Source organism: Trichoderma aggressivum, assembly GCF_033847375.1.
Source record: "Trichoderma aggressivum f. europaeum strain CBS 100526 chromosome Unknown scaffold_070, whole genome shotgun sequence".
In the NCBI taxonomy this organism is placed as follows: Eukaryota; Fungi; Ascomycota; class Sordariomycetes; order Hypocreales; family Hypocreaceae; genus Trichoderma; species Trichoderma aggressivum.
In genome coordinates this window covers 24,854-40,141 of record NW_026946436.1, presented here as the reverse complement: position 1 = coordinate 40,141, position 15,288 = coordinate 24,854, and the positions used below count along the sequence as shown (strand labels likewise).

Genomic DNA, 15,288 nt, shown 5'->3' with positions numbered 1-15,288 from the left:
GTATTTTTTTTTAAAAAAAAATGGCATCTTGTATCTTATCAAAATAAAAAGAACTAAATACAATATTATATGATATTTTTAATAAAGTTCCTTAAAAAAGTTCAAATGTTTAAAATAATATCAAAGTGCTATCAATTAAAGGGAAATAAAGCTTGAATAAAATAATGCTATTTACTAAAAGTTAATATTTCATTAGTAAACTGATATACTACTGCTTTTATGCCTTGAAATGCCCACCTGCAACATTTTCGTAGTGCGGCTGTAGATAGCTTAGCTGCCCACAAGGCAAGTAGTCAAAGATTTTTGCGCTAATCGCTCCATACTCATCACCAGCCAACTAGAAGTCGTATGATTTTGTCTAGTCAAAGACATATGGAGCACGGGAATTAAATCCCCTCGCTGCACTACCGCAACCACCGTCAACCTCGCTGCTACCTCTCAATTGAACTCCCCTCGAGCTCCGTCAATCGCAATCCCCTACAAGATGCTGCGCTCTATGGTTCTGCGAGGCAATGCCTTGACGCAGACCACCCGACTGGCTGCGTCCAGGGCCATGTCGAGCCAGGCGCTCTCCAACCCGACCCTGTCCAACATCGAAAAACGCTGGGAGGGAATGCCTCTCCAGGAGCAGGCCGACCTGTGGATGGCTCTGCGTGACCGCATGAAGGGCAGCTGGAACGACCTGACCCTGCAGGAGAAGAAGGCTGGTAGGTGGTGCACCTTGATTATATTTTTGAGAAAATCCCTCCCGGGAGAGCTGGCTTGAGCTTCCTGCCTCGATCCGGAGCTGCGGACTCTTTTCTTTTCTGTTTTTCTTCGCTCGAGGACCTACTTCAGCTCGGACGATAACGATCCGGCAATCCGCTCTTCATTGGCACGGAAACTGTCCACCAATTCGAGGCGAGCCGAGGCGCTTAGTGTCATCAATTCCTGGACCGAGTGGGCTGGGAATTTCATGCCAATCAATAAAAGAGCTTTTGCTAATACGCTTAAAACATACCTTGAACATGTCACCACCACCACCACCAGCAGCCCTATCATCTTCTTCTTCAGCTGCTGACTTTATATCATGACAATAGCTTACTGGATCGCCTTCGGCCCTCACGGCCCCCGCACCGTTGACGCTCCCGGAACCGGTGCCCGTGTTGCCTGGGGAGTTGCCGTCGGCCTTGCCGCCAGTCTCGCTCTCTTCGCCGCCATCCGAGTTGCCGCCAAGCCTGCGCCTTACACCATGAACAAGGAGTACCAGGAGGCCACGAACGAGCTTCTCAAGGTATATATATACGTTTTCAATCTGACGCTGCTAGGATATGACTAACTAAACTGTTTGAATAGGCTCAAGGTGCTGATCCCCTCACTGGTATCTCTTCTCCCGGCTATACTGGCAAGGGTGTTGTTCAGTCACCTCCCAAAAACTAAAAAAACACACGATAATATCGCTCCAAGCTTCGCGCAATCGGGGCGGGCATGGGAGAGGTTTTATCAAAAACGACATTTGTACATGTATAGCTTTAGTCCTAGAGAGTATGCAAGACAGGGTTCTCGCATGGCGTTGATTATTCAAGTGACGAGTCTAGAATGATGTTACATCAGGAGCCAGTGCCATTCTTCCAAATCATCACTTTATCCATCGATCCGTGATCAAGGTTTCAAGCCATTCACGGACAACAACCCCTACAAGATAAGTTTTGCCTCGAAAGTCTCTTCGAAGTGCCCTTATGCATATTACCACCTAGTCTAAAACACATACACATATACACACAAAAAAAAAGAAAAAGAAGAAACTGTTTCCGCATGCTTCTCAAATCTCATCCTCTACCTTCGTCTACCTGCCCCAGTTCCTCTAGTGAGTGCTGTGAGTTGTGTGGGTTGAATTGCTCTTCTTCTAGCCTCCGGATAAGCTCAAGACGTCCATCTTTCCCCCAGTACGGTGCTTTTTCATGCCCGTTGACGCAGGCTTCAGTGATGAGGACGTATGGCGTCGGGGCGTCAAACATTGGTTCAGCCAAAACGCGCTCCATCTCCATCTTCAGTCCTCGTGCCCCCGTTTCGGCTGCGAGTGCCCGTTCGGCAATGGCGCTTAGTGCTTTTTCCGTAAAGTACAGCTGGGACGGGTATGTCTCAAACAGCGCAGTATACTGAGCCACCAGGCTATTGCGTGGCTCGGTGAGAATTCGATAGAGGTCTTCCTTGGACAAGGGACTGAGAGCGCAGATGTTGTGCAGTCGGCCTATAATCTCAGGAATAAAGCCGAACCGCTGGAGGTCCTCGGATACTACCAAGTCAATTGGAGTGAAACTTGGTGCAGACTGTTCGCTGTAGTGTGCTAGGTGGGCGTATGTTTCAGGTGGCAGGTTGTAATTGTTTCCCGTCCCGGCTTGTCGACTTTGAACATCTCCTCCAAACCCCATGGCCGGCTTTGAGACCCGCCGAAGAATGATCTTATCCAGCCCCACGAAAGCGCCGCAGAAGACGAAGAGAATGTTGGTGGTGTCGACGGTGTACTGGTCCACTTTACCCGGCGGACTGCTAACTGGCATTGATGTTGTCGGGGCACCGGATGCAGTGTAATTGGTGGGAATGGGTGTAGCCGCACGAGAAGAACGATTGTCCTTGACGTTGATGGTGACCTTTGTTCCCTCAACGAGTTTGAGCAAGGCCTGTTGAACACCTTCGCCACTGACGTCCCGACCCGTTGCTGTCTCTCGTCTTGCTAGTTTGTCAAACTCGTCTAGAACCACCACGCCGTGCTCTGCCGCCTTGACATCATAGTTTGCTTCTATAAGTAGCCTTTCGATGCAGGATTCCACGTCTTGTCCAATGTAGCCTGCTTGGGTTAGGGAGTTACAGTCGCAGATGGTGAGCGGTACTTGTATCTTCTTGCTCAGAGTTCTGAAAGTTCCCATCAGCTAAAACGAGCCATACAATTATGAAAGGTGGGGATTGGGCCCTTACTCTAAGATATACGTCTTGCCAACACCAGTCGGCCCAATCACAAGGATATTGCTCTTGTCAATCTTGATGTGCTCGGCAACAGCCGGCTCCTCGGGCTTGAAAATCGGAGCATTAAAGCTTGCTTCGGACGCGAGCTCAGATGCCTGGCGGCCCAAGGAACTTTGTCCAGAAACTTCGTCTTGATAGACCGTGTTACCGGCATGGATCTTGATGTCTCTGTGAATAGTGAACTTACCTTCGAGAGGGAGAGCATCCCATCGCCTTTGGGACAGCTCTCTATCACGTGCGAACCGTTGGCGCATGAGTTTCTCATGCTTCTCCTTGTCCTCTTGCTCGTGCTGACGCCTCCTCCTGAGATTCTGGTAGTGGTTGAAGATGGCAGAGCAGATTGTCTTTTTAGCACGGTCCTGGCCCACGACGTATTCGTCCACACGCCGTTTCAAGTCACGAGGGTAGAATTGCGGCACTCCGAAATTTACTTTTCTAAACATGGGGCCACGGCCAGATTCCAATGTAGGATCATAGCTTCTGGTAAAGCCAGAGCTAAAGTCCGGCGTCTGCTTAGATCGAAGAGACGGATATACCGAGAGATGACGGCTATATTGACCTGGCAGCACCGTGACTCTATATTTCTGGATTGAGGAAGAGCACCAATGGGACAAGAGACGCCCCCGACTTAGTCTCATCATTGTTGAAAATGAGACTTGCGGTATTGCATATCTAGGAAATGGGAATGGCGGTTGTCAGGGATCCAAACAGTTGGATGGTTTGACTTAGGGGCGTGGCGACCCGTTCAGGTCATCGTATGGGGTCTCAGGATATCGTGTCAATGTGAAAAAATTGGGTAGAAGGGATGAGCGGTTTCAACGTTATTAGGAGTTCAGGTTGTAAACAAGAATCGAATCTCTTCTAGGGTGCGCCTTTAAGCAGACCAGGTGTATTTGTTCATATTGTCTTGCAGCAGGCCATGCGGTTAGAAGCCAAGATCCGCGAGCAGTGAGACGATGTCGGAGTACTCCAAGATGAGGTAAGCAGCTCTCCAAAAGTTTAAACTCCGCAGACCGGTTTGCCAGCCAATCAGCTTATGGATCACCGTTTGCATTGGAGCTTCATGTTTGACAAAGGAGTGTCTAGCGATGAATGCTGTAAGTGCAAACTTCCGTAAAACTGCATATACAATCAGTAAGTGGAGCAAATATGCTCTTGGACGTCATGTCTGCAAAGCCTCACTGGTTAGATGAATATCACATGGGAATTCGGTTTATGAATCCTGGATAGGTGAGGTACTAAATAGTGATGCTTGGTTGAGACAAGAAACCATCAACTCAACGAAAACGGTCGTTGAAAAATTTGTCGACGGACTTGGGAGCTGTTTCCGACAAGCAACAGTTTCTCTATTTCACAAGAAGAACTGTGTCAGTGAATAATACTACCTAAGCTATCATTGGCTGTCTCATGGCATGATGTCAGAAACTAATTCGTGCCCGCGGAAACTCCGCGGAAAATCTTTCGACAAGCGACTCCCCCAATGCCCATGGAAAATGAATGGCAACTGCTTCCTTTCATTCCATGGACTCTTCGTAGAAAATTGTTGGCTTATCCTGTTGAACCATATTCCAGAATGGGTCGCCAACCGAGACAACGCCCAATTTCGTGCCACCTGTGTAGGGTACGCAAGTTGCGCTGCAGTCGCCAGTTTCCATGCTCCAACTGTACGTCGCGCGGCGTTGTTTGCCAACATGAAGGGGTGGCGGCCGCGGCAGCGACGGGAAGTCAAGCGCAGGTCAAATCGCCTGCTCTGAAGGATGCGTCGACGCTGGAGCTGCTGGCTCGTCTGGAACGTCTGGAGAGTCTCGTTGCAGCCCAGGGGAGCGAAAAGGATGGCGACTCCGTGAAAGGGGCTGAGAAGCCAACACAACAAGCGCATACTCCTGCTTTGGCCTCACGCCCAGTGCCACCTAGACTGCAGCGCTTGACAGCCGACGCGCTGGAGCTGGAGCGATCCTGCTCCGATCAAAAGTTGATGGTGAGCCCGAGCATTCCTCCCCAAGGGGCTGTCTCTGCGCGGTAAGATGTGCTTTCGTGAGACTGAGATCTAGAGTAGGATTCCTTGATATCTGACCCCATCATCTTTCGTACCTGTCCCATTCGATTAGCCCCAACTCAGCCGTCCCATGCGTTTCAAAATGGTCATCCTGCGTCCATGACAGGGCCGGTGGATGCCGTCAAGTGCATCTGGCTGCCTCGCCGAGATGAGATGCGCATCATACTCCAGAAGTACATAGCTGATATCTCCTTGTTTTACCACATCATACATGTTCCCACGGTGCAGAGCCTCGTGGAAGACATATACGCGGGACTGGAGGCAAACGTTCGTGTCGACGTTGGCGGCATATTGCTTCTCCTAAGCATATGCGCAAGCACAACGTATGCGTGGTCAGCCCCCGATGACATCAGGTGTTTGTTCTCAGATTATTCCGAGGCGAATGTGCAATCAACCTTCTGGACCAAGGAGGCGCTAGATGTCGTCGACCATGCGCAGAGAACCGCACATGCGTCATTGGAATGCATCCAAGGCCTCATCATCCTGTTCTTCGTCTTCTGTAATCACGAGAGCGTCTCATACCGTGCCCGTAGTGTCTTCATGTCGGCCATTGCAATGGCCACGGAGCTGTCGTTGCATCGTCTCGATGATCCTCGAGGCAGCCCGATGCCGACGCTTCTTCGGATGAGCGAGGCCCGGAAAGAAATTGGAAGGAGAGTTTGGTGGTTCATGGTTGCAACTGACTGGTAAGTCTGAGCCTTCCAGCATATGATGACAAACACATCATCATCCAAAGACTGCTAACCGATCTCCAAAGGACACTGGCTCAATTCAACTGTCCTCAAGAAGGCTTTTATCTCATCCACCAAAATCAGATGGCTGTAAACAAGCCACGGAATGCAAACGACGAAGACATCATGGAGGGGGTAGAGATCGTTGATCGGCCAGCAACCGAGGCCACTTGCATCTCCTATTTCGTCCAGCGTATCCGTCTCGCAGAAGTATGTCGGGCACTGGTTGACCGCATGCCTTTGGCCACGCCGACTTCCGAGTCCGAGATATACAAAAATGTGCTGGATGCGGATGCAAAGCTCAACCAGCTCATTCGTGAAGTTCCAGACTTCCTTTCGATCGATTGCTCAAGCCTGGATGATCTCCCTGTCACTGATCCCAGACGCTCGCCTTTTATCACTGCGCAACGCTACATGTTGAATCTGTTACTACACCGACAGCTGTGTAAGATTCACCTTCCCTACTTAGCCCAGGGGACTGTCGATCCAGCATATGCCTATTCACGCGACGTCTGCCTGAGGTCAGCAAGGGTGATTTTCGAGCTCGACCATCAGCTGCAGGGAGAATGTCTTCCCTTCTTCAGCTCTCGCCTGAGGTTGGCAATGGTTCTGCGTAGCCTGTTCCTGGCCAGTACTGCACTTGTGTTGAATGCTTGTCTGAAGGGCGACTCGGAAGATAATGGGGAGGGAGAAGATGATGTGGCTGGTGCATGGAAGATTTTGCACGAGGCACAAGGCCAATTCCCACCAGCGGCAAGGCTGCTAGAGTTATCCATTCAGATTCTCAAAAAGTACAAGATCAAGCATCGCGCCCTGGATCTCCTACAACAGCAATTGTCGGGGATTTCATCCTACGGGGAATCGTTTCCTATGACACCTGATTCAACGAATCAAGATCTCCGCATGAATACGATGCAGCAAAACATGGCCTCTGAGCCTGATAACGTGCTAATGGATCAACATTGGCAAATGCTCGAAGGGAAGATGGATTTGAATACAATAGATTGGGACAAGTTATTCTGGGGTATAGACGCCCCGTTTATTTAATATCATTTTCATATCATGACATGACATATAATTCTAATGAGCTCAATGAATCTTACTTGACGTCGCAGATGTGATGTGAGCAATCTTGGCTTAAATCAAGTAAGCAGTGGCTTGCTTGCACTCACCGAAATGAGCCCCTGGGAGAAAGTCTACCATGCCCGCCGTTGATCATTTCTTTGTTGTCTCTGTAGGCGATTGCGCATTAACTACGGGTCACATGAGGATTTCATCATGCAGCAACCTCTCTTACCTCGCACCTTTTCCGTTGGTGATTGGTCTTGGGGAGCAAACAAAGGTTGGAAAGTGTAAAATCCTTTTCGAGAATTAGCAGTCGTGCCAAGCGCAGGGCTGTTCGGTGGCTACAGGTACTGACCACCCACAACACCACAGAATATAGTAAGCGCAAGTGGCAGCGCCCTTTGAAAGCCGCCACTCATGATGTGAGCGAAGGAGAGCGGGCAATGGTTATGGCCGCGATGGAGTTATGGGCGGATGGTATTAGTATTATAGATTTGTGTTCCATGTGTTGATATCCGGATTATCACTAATCGCGATAACGCTATACGGGTGTAGTGCAAAGGATGGATTTAAAGGGTATAAGGTTATCTTGAATAAACTAACCCTAAACAAGAAATGCTGATGCTTTTACTGCTATCGTCTTTGTCGCTGTCGCTGTCGTCGTCACTGCTGCTGCTGCAACTACCGCTGCTACATATGGCTACTGCTAAGCTGATTTCCTTTTCTGTGCAGGGTACTAGTAGGCAGCTTATAAACTTGATACAAAACTCTTTACATCAAAGCGAGGAATGCAAGATGAGATGCAGCCGGACCTTGTTCTCCCCCTCTTCCCCCGCATTTCCCGTTATAGCAGTATGTGTACGAGTACGACGAGCATGTACCGTAGCCGTTGAAATGAGGGGCTCTTTTTTCTTTTTTTTTTCCCTGGCAAGCCTGCGCTCACAGACCAAGAACTGCTCAAGTGGCGACCCCCGGCCATGCCCAATAAGATGCGGCCTGTTGCATCACTGTCTGTTGCACCTCATCATGCGACCGTCTCCGTGTATTAGGTTCAATTGATCTGCCTATCCAGCCAATAGCTTGGCGGCAGGCACAGTATGGTGCGACTGTTACTTTGTACGGTCGACCTGCGGCGTCAATGATCCGCTGTTTCTTTGTTTGCCCTGCTCTTGGACCCCTCCCTCGCGCTACCTTATCTGACATGGTAGCTCATGTGCTACATATCCAACGATCTCTTGCTTCTTGCATCGCATCCTACCTAACCTCTCGTTCCAGCCACCTGTTTTATGCACCCTCCCGCGAACATGCAGCTTCTGCAACCTGCGTCACCATCTTGACTAATCCATCCTCGATTTCTTTGTTTTTCTCTTTTTCTTCTTCTCCTTTTTTTTGGTCGTGTGCAGAATCCGAGCTTCTCTCATCCGAGACACAATCCCTGTCTCGTGGCCATCCCTCGCCCAGCCGTTGGGGTAACCTCCAAATCCTTAGCCCTGGTATAATACAAGTACGAGTCCGCTTAGCCGCCCGTTCGCTCGTACTCTCTGTCACAAGAAACCATCGCCAACCTCCGAAAGCCCGCTGGAGGAGATAGACTCCCCTTCCCACCCCCCAGGACAAGATGCCAGTGCTGCTGCTCTCCCAGCCTCTGTCCATCATCTTCCATTGAAGCTCCGGTTGCCGAATCCAGCCATGGCGACAATTGCCGTCCCCAGACCCGCTCTGCCTCCAAAGAACGCATCTCAGCGCGGAAACACTCCCGTCAACTCTGCCTCTCCACTCCAAACGCTCGGGTTGGCATCGCCCCCACAATTGCCTGGCTCCGTTCCCATCCCGATTCCCAATAGCCCCGTGTCCCTGTACGAGTACACGTCCGAGGAAGACTCCGGCTCGTATACGCATTCTCCGTCCCCAAGCCATCCCCGAGCCCTGTCGCAGGCTTCCCTGCTCTACCCGCCCGATGACTTTGTCCGTCTTGATGGCGAGCATGTTTCCATATATGAGATAGATGCTGCGAGCGTCGCCGAGGCGTTGGATTACGCCTCGAGGCAACTCCTCCCTCCTCCCTCGCTGGTCTTCCCCTGGCTGCACGGGCTACATCCGGACAACCACACTCAGCGCACCTACTTCGATGGCCATCAATGTCCCCCTGGAAATACGCCAAACTGTCTGAGAGCAATCACCATTGTCAAGGCGGATGGCAACCTCGGCTTTGCTCGCCTCAAGGGCGCCATTGCTCCGTCGGAATTCATGCGGTCGGGGGCAGCTCCCGAATTCATCGATGCAGATCCCTTGATGGGCTTGTCTGTTCGTAATTTTCACATCCAGCCCACCAAAGTCGCTGCCACCTCTGACATCATCGTCTATGGGCTGGACCCTGACGAGAGTCGGAAGGTCGCATGGCAAGCGGCTGTCGCTCAACAACGATGGCGGAATAAACAGCACGCACATGCGAGAAACATGCCCGTGTATAATACCTTCGTCTGCACAAGTCCGTTTTCTGCCTTTGAGGAAAACCACGGTAGCTTGGTAGCCATCGATGTCTCCGGCAACCCTACCGGCCAGGTCCTGGACCTGGTGCAGCAAGAACACGAGGAGATGCGGAATATGACAGAAACCTCCCAAATATGCCACAATGTCTACCTGGGCCCTAGCCCGGAGCCTGGTAGTGCCGAAGAGCAGCGCTTTGATGTCCTCATCGAATGCAGTGATACGGGCCGGCTGGATCCAAGTGCCATACAGTTCATTGCTGAGCATCCTCGCGAGTTGCCTCGTCCAACCTCTATTTGCTTCCCATCATCGGGGAGTATCATGCCCCCGACCTGGTCTCAAGCCGAGGCCGACGCCATCCTTAACACTTGTAAATGGATCCATCACATCTCCCATAACACTGTGCCAGAGTCCCATACCATTAGCTCCCAAAATCGCGACAGCGATGCTCTGCAACATGTTGAGTCCGATAAATCGACCGCGGACGCGGGAGGTCGAAAAATCCTTATCCATTGCCCCGACGGCTATACAGAATCAACTCTGCTTGCTATCGCTTATTTCAGCTATAATACGGGGTTGCCTGTGCCCGATGCTTGGCTCAGGCTTCATACGACTGAACGTCGCAATTTCTTTGCTTATCCCTCCGATGTGTCGCTCTTGTCGGCCATAAGTCCTCGTTTGCTGTGTGAATCTCCAATGTCTTCGGGGAAAAGCCTTGATGACATGACAAAACTTTTGAAAGCTGAACCGTCGTGGTTTTCTGATCTGGATGGCTCGCTTCCCAGCAGAATCCTGGATTATCTCTATCTGGGTAATCTTGTCCATGCGAACAACCCGGATCTCTTAGCGCAGCTTAATATTCACCAGATACTTAGTATTGGGGAATCTGCATCGTGGTCAGAGGAAGATCTCCAGAAATGGGACTCTGAAAACATTTGCTTTGTTGAAGGTATCCAGGACAATGGTATCGATCCATTGACCAAAGAGTTTGGGCGCTGTCTCGAATTCATTGGTGAGATGAGCCCCCTTCGAGTTCATTTAATGTGCAACAGAAGAGACTAACAGGCGGATGTATAGATCGAGGAGTTCAGAAAGGCATAGCCACGTTGGTTCATTGCCGTGTCGGGGTCTCCAGGAGTGCTACTATCTGCATAGCTGAGGTCATGCGGGCGCTCAACCTCTCATTCCCACGCGCTTATTGTTTCGTTAGGGCTCGCCGCCTCAATGTCATTATTCAGCCACATCTCCTTTTCGCGTACGAGCTGCTGCGATGGGAAGAGTTTATTCGACAGAAGGGAGGCTCTTCGGAGCCATATAGAAGGGAAATGGAGTGGGGAGAGATTGCCAGAGAAATTGCTCTCATGAACCGCCCCTATTCTAGATGACGACGCACTTTTGGCTTGTAGTACTTTTGGCGAAGTTTTTTTTTTTTTTTTTGATATCACTTTTGAACTTTCTGGATGGAATGCACACGTATTTGACTTCTTGGAACTTGAACTGCAGCATCTCGAGCCTTTTTTTCTTCTTCCTTTTTTTTGGTCAAGTTGGAGGGTGTTGGTTATCCAAGCTTTAGTTCACAATGCTTTACCAAACTACCATCCAAAATATAATCATAATTATGATTGCCCACTACTCCTACTTTTGAATCCCTAAACGGATTGACTGTGAATTGACCTGTTAGTGACATCCCAGATCTCAACCAGCTAGCCAAGCAGCACTGTTGAATCAAACCTCCAGAAGTTGGCACTTGAGTCCGCGGCATTGGTCGAGTGCATTATTAATTTAAAAAAAAAGAAAGGAAGGAAGGAATAAAGAAAGAAAGAAAGAAAGAAAGAAAGAAAGAAAGAAACCAAAAAAGACAAAAAAAACAGAGAAAAGTATAATCACAAAGACCCGCCCTATTACCCCTGAAAGTTACTACCTATCCCCCCATCTTGAAAATATTTCGAGAACTAACCATCAACCGGACCATGTTACATTGACCTACCTAATCATAATTAGGCCGAAGGATCGCTTTTGCTATCACCCTCTAGAACTCTGCATTGTGAAACGTCATGTTAGCAAAGCCTCAAGGTGGGATTGAAAGAAACACAGAATTGGAGGAAAGGGTTCTTACGAAAACTGCTTTACGAGATAACCCTCTCCGCCATTCTCCATATCAATGTTATAAACGTAAAAGCCGCCGTCACTAGTTACCACCATAACTTGGGGGCTGCTGCTACTCATTGCAACGACACTGCGAAGTGGGCCAGAGCTTTGCCCGCCGGGTACTCGAGCTCCAGCTCCGAGTCCAGTGGTCTTGGGGATTTTGATATAGGCAAAGTCTCTGAGTGGTTCCCACATCTCAGTAACTGATTGTGGTAGATAGGAGCCTACAACGCCGACAACTCCGCGACCCATGATTTGAGATGACCGTCGTAGCATACTGCTAAAAGAACCACTTTGGCCGCGATTAGCAGGTGCGGCACTGGCATCTGGAGCAGGACCATTGCTTCCAAGCTCTGCGGTTTCACTTTTGGGAGATTCAGTCGCGCTATTACTGGGTGAATCTGCACCGTCGTGGCTTCGCGCTCGGGACCACCGATCTTGTCTTGGGGAACCTAGGGATTCAATTGGGGCACCTGCCGGGGTGGTATGCCCAGGCGGAGGACTAAGTCGAAATATGTGCACTGTATCTGACGCAGAGGATACGCAAAGCAGCGTTGAGCTGAGGTTGAAGGACATGCTGTATATGGTTGATGGATATGTTCCACGCCGGAACTGATAGAGCTTTTGGCCTCGAGGCACCGAAAATATACGAATAATGGTACCCGTCTCGCTTGCAGTTGCCAACATCGTGCCTTCGCTGTTGAGACTGATACAAGATAGCGGCGAGCGATGAGCTTCTATAACGTTAACGGCTTTGAGCGTCAAGGTGTCAAACATGAGAACCTCGCCAGACGTAGGAGCAACATATGCCGACTGCGGTGGAGCATGAGGGGGCCGTCTGCTATCAGACTCTTCTCTAGGTTTGGGAAGTGGATATGCGATGAAGCAATTCTCGGAGGATGCTGATAGCGCGCATATAGCCGATGGGTTCGGGGAGGTGGGGATGGTGTAGAGAAGACTCATGTTGCTGATGTCGTAAAGGTATATTTCCTCCTCGAGGACAACGGCCAGCCGCTTGCGATTTAGTCGTACGGCCAGGACGGCGGATGGAAAGGTCAGTTCGCATATGACCGAAGCCCTCTGCAGTTGCAGCAATGAGCAACACGTCAATCTGGTTAGTTTGCTGCTAGGCACCTACCTTGGTGTTTTGAATTATGAGATGTCGAGGAGAGAGAATGAGCGCGACGAGGGAGGTTGAGAACAACATCTCAATGATGGCGATGTTGCCGTCATCACTGCTGAATATGCGCGAGAACGGGTCCGTATGGTAGATGCCGAAGCCTTTGGAGGTGCCTTGCAACAATCTGTCAGTCCACGATGCCAGCGAAGTCAGAAGAGGGGCCATCGCCCGGTATCTGGGCCAAAGTATTTACCAACAGCAAGGCAGCTATGGTCTTGGTTGAACGTAATGAAGTTGAGCGTAGGGGTCGCCATCGTCGCCAAGCACGAGCTGGTTCAAGGAGGTGTTTGGAAAGTGAGGCCGCTCGTGGGCTCTATCGCTGGGGAAGATGACGTCGATGGTGCCTCGAAGCGTCGCGCCAATAGATATGGGCCAAGGGAAGAAACATAGACGGAGCGCGGTCCGCTAGAAGGAAATACGGGCGGGCTGAAGCTTGTGAATATCTGACAGGGATACGATGTCGGTATCCAAGATGCGACATGCCATGTACAAGTACAAGAAGACGAGGAGGCAGCAGGGCCAGTGCAGCACGCTCAAGAGAGCTGTTGGCAGCCACAGGGACTAAGGCAGGGCAGGGCCTTGCAGAGTACGCTACTAGGTACGTAAAGTGTGATAGGAAGAGCGGCTACCGCTGTATCCTATCGCCATTATATCGATAGAACAGTTAAATGTCAACCTACCCAAGCTACCTTAGGTACACATTCATTTTATGTGGTATAAATATTTTAATCTTCATTTAATATTTTATAATTGCTGCTTTTGTCCTATATCCTATGTTTTCAATTAAACTCATTATCTCATCATGTCTTTTTGAGAATATTTAATTAATCATATAGAAATAAACCAGACACTTAAACAAGATGCATGGTCAATCAAGGTTAGATATATCACGCAGTCAATGTCACATGTCCCAGAGTACTCTCCATTTTGTTTATTATACCAGTTTATACACTGGGCACCTGTACCGGTTATGGAGATTTCACTTCCACTTGCCATGATTGGACTACTCCGTCGTCGCCTGTGGTGACTAGCATTTCCTCTTCTCCTCTTCTTGTCGAACCCGCATCGTGTCTCCGACACCAGGTGATATGGTTAATCTCGTACGGCCCGTGGGCATTGGGAACCGTGGTCGAAAGCTGCCACTGTGGACCACTGGCAGTGGAATCGTTATTCGAGTCATTAGGCGCATTATCTTCGGGGGTAGACTGGAAGTTTGAGACAACGTCGTTGTCTTCTTTGTACAAAGCAACGATTCCATCACTTCCGGTGCTGGCTACAAGGCCAGATTCAGCGCTCCATGTAACCGAATATACGTCCTTGTCGTGTACTTTGGGCAGCACGGCTGTGCAATTCCACTGTTCTCTAAAAGACCTTCTCATTGTGCTTGGTATGCCACCCAGCCGATCTTGGGGTATTGTTGAACCATCTGCATCGGTGCCGTCCTTCCCTTGCTCAAGCGTCCACACGCGGATCGTTCCATCGGCCGAAAACGTCATGAGTCTAGGAAATGCATCATTCTTTGGCCGTGGCTCCCATTCTACTCCCCAAACCGTTCCCTGGTGTCCCTGTAGGACAGCGACGCAAACCCACTCTCCGTCAGAGTCCTCGCGCCAGATGCGTGCTGTATTATCATAACTGGCGCTGGCGAGTACGTCGACACTGTAATAGCGCTGTCCAACATTGTTGCGCCCGGGTACATCGGGACACCAGGCTACAGCTTTTACATCTCCCTCGTGTTCGTTGAGAACCGCAATGGTTTCCCAGTCATCCTCAGACTCAGCACTGGCTATATCCTCCCAAATCCAAATAGACTTGTCACGCGAGCAAGTTGCGAGGTAGGCGCCGGAGGGAGAAAAGGCGCAGCCTTTGACTTCCGAGTCATGGCCCTCAAGCACAAGGTTATAGTCCCAGTCGCCAGTCTTGGCAGAATCTTCATGTACCAGCCCTCTCGTCATATCCCTGCCAAGGCCATCGGCAGAATCATTGTCGCCCTCGTCACCTCCGTTGACCCAGCGCCACACGCCAGCGGAAGAATCGAAACTGCCTGTGATGAGGCATAGATTATGCGGCGGCAGGTTGGGTTTCCACGACACGCTTCGGACGGACCGTGAATGGCCATCGGCTAAAACGCTGTGCAAAGAAAGTGTGGACAGGGAGAAGACGGTGACATTCTTTCCATGCGCGGTTGCAATTAGAGGGAGACTCGGATGCGGTATCGATACCCAGGCACGCTCGTGGAGATCGGGTGTTAGGGATTGCAACTGAACGATTTTAGCAGAGGCCATATCGGAGCCTATTAGGGCAGGAATATCCCTGCCAGCTCACTGTGGAAAAGGCTCTTGAGTGACTGCATCCGGTTTCAAAGTGTGTAGCGGTTCAAAGAGGTGGGATGAAATGCCCCTCAGCTAGCTATGCTTGATAATCCCCACAGTACTAACCGAGCTAGAACCGATGACGAACATAAGGCACCTATCAACGTTCTTCTACATAAGATTTGGTAATACCTGTAGATTTACTCTGCATCCCCCACTAAGAGGAGGGTAATCGTCTTCCCTTTTTTTCACAAGCGATGAGAAATAACCCATGAAATCACCCATCGTATACAGCAAGGCTATTTT

The 15,288-nt window shown here is 50.0% G+C and overlaps 6 protein-coding genes across 6 annotated transcripts; 3 read left to right on the top strand and 3 right to left on the bottom strand.

The window, feature by feature from the left end:
• Window positions 1–484: 484 nt before the first annotated feature.
• Window positions 485–1,419, top strand: Triagg1_10303 (uncharacterized protein; the record flags this gene model as incomplete). The annotated part of the gene is made up of 3 exons (XM_062894360.1): window positions 485–707; window positions 1,080–1,273; window positions 1,336–1,419. The coding sequence occupies 3 exons, from the start codon at window positions 485–487 to the stop codon at window positions 1,417–1,419; spliced, it is 501 nt and encodes a 166-aa protein (XP_062750726.1).
• A 389-nt stretch (window positions 1,420–1,808) lies between these two features.
• Triagg1_10302 (uncharacterized protein) lies at window positions 1,809–3,446 on the bottom strand (the record flags this gene model as incomplete). Its single annotated transcript, XM_062894359.1, has 2 exons — window positions 1,809–2,892; window positions 2,956–3,446. 2 exons carry the CDS (start codon window positions 3,444–3,446, stop codon window positions 1,809–1,811), a joined length of 1,575 nt encoding a protein of 524 aa, XP_062750725.1.
• A 1,130-nt stretch (window positions 3,447–4,576) lies between these two features.
• On the top strand, window positions 4,577–6,837 carry Triagg1_10301 (transcriptional regulator family: Fungal Specific TF; the record flags this gene model as incomplete). Its single annotated transcript, XM_062894358.1, has 3 exons — window positions 4,577–4,981; window positions 5,060–5,745; window positions 5,817–6,837. The coding sequence occupies 3 exons, from the start codon at window positions 4,577–4,579 to the stop codon at window positions 6,835–6,837; spliced, it is 2,112 nt and encodes a 703-aa protein (XP_062750724.1).
• A 1,707-nt stretch (window positions 6,838–8,544) lies between these two features.
• On the top strand, window positions 8,545–10,404 carry Triagg1_10300 (uncharacterized protein; the record flags this gene model as incomplete). Its single annotated transcript, XM_062894357.1, has 1 exon — window positions 8,545–10,404. One exon carries the CDS (start codon window positions 8,545–8,547, stop codon window positions 10,402–10,404), a length of 1,860 nt encoding a protein of 619 aa, XP_062750723.1.
• Window positions 10,405–11,454: 1,050 nt separating this feature from the next.
• Triagg1_10299 (uncharacterized protein) lies at window positions 11,455–12,835 on the bottom strand (the record flags this gene model as incomplete). The annotated part of the gene is made up of 2 exons (XM_062894356.1): window positions 11,455–12,570; window positions 12,629–12,835. The coding sequence occupies 2 exons, from the start codon at window positions 12,833–12,835 to the stop codon at window positions 11,455–11,457; spliced, it is 1,323 nt and encodes a 440-aa protein (XP_062750722.1).
• An 803-nt stretch (window positions 12,836–13,638) lies between these two features.
• Window positions 13,639–14,955, bottom strand: Triagg1_10298 (uncharacterized protein; the record flags this gene model as incomplete). The annotated part of the gene is made up of 1 exon (XM_062894355.1): window positions 13,639–14,955. The coding sequence occupies one exon, from the start codon at window positions 14,953–14,955 to the stop codon at window positions 13,639–13,641; it is 1,317 nt and encodes a 438-aa protein (XP_062750721.1).
• Between the last annotated feature and the right edge of the window lie 333 nt (window positions 14,956–15,288).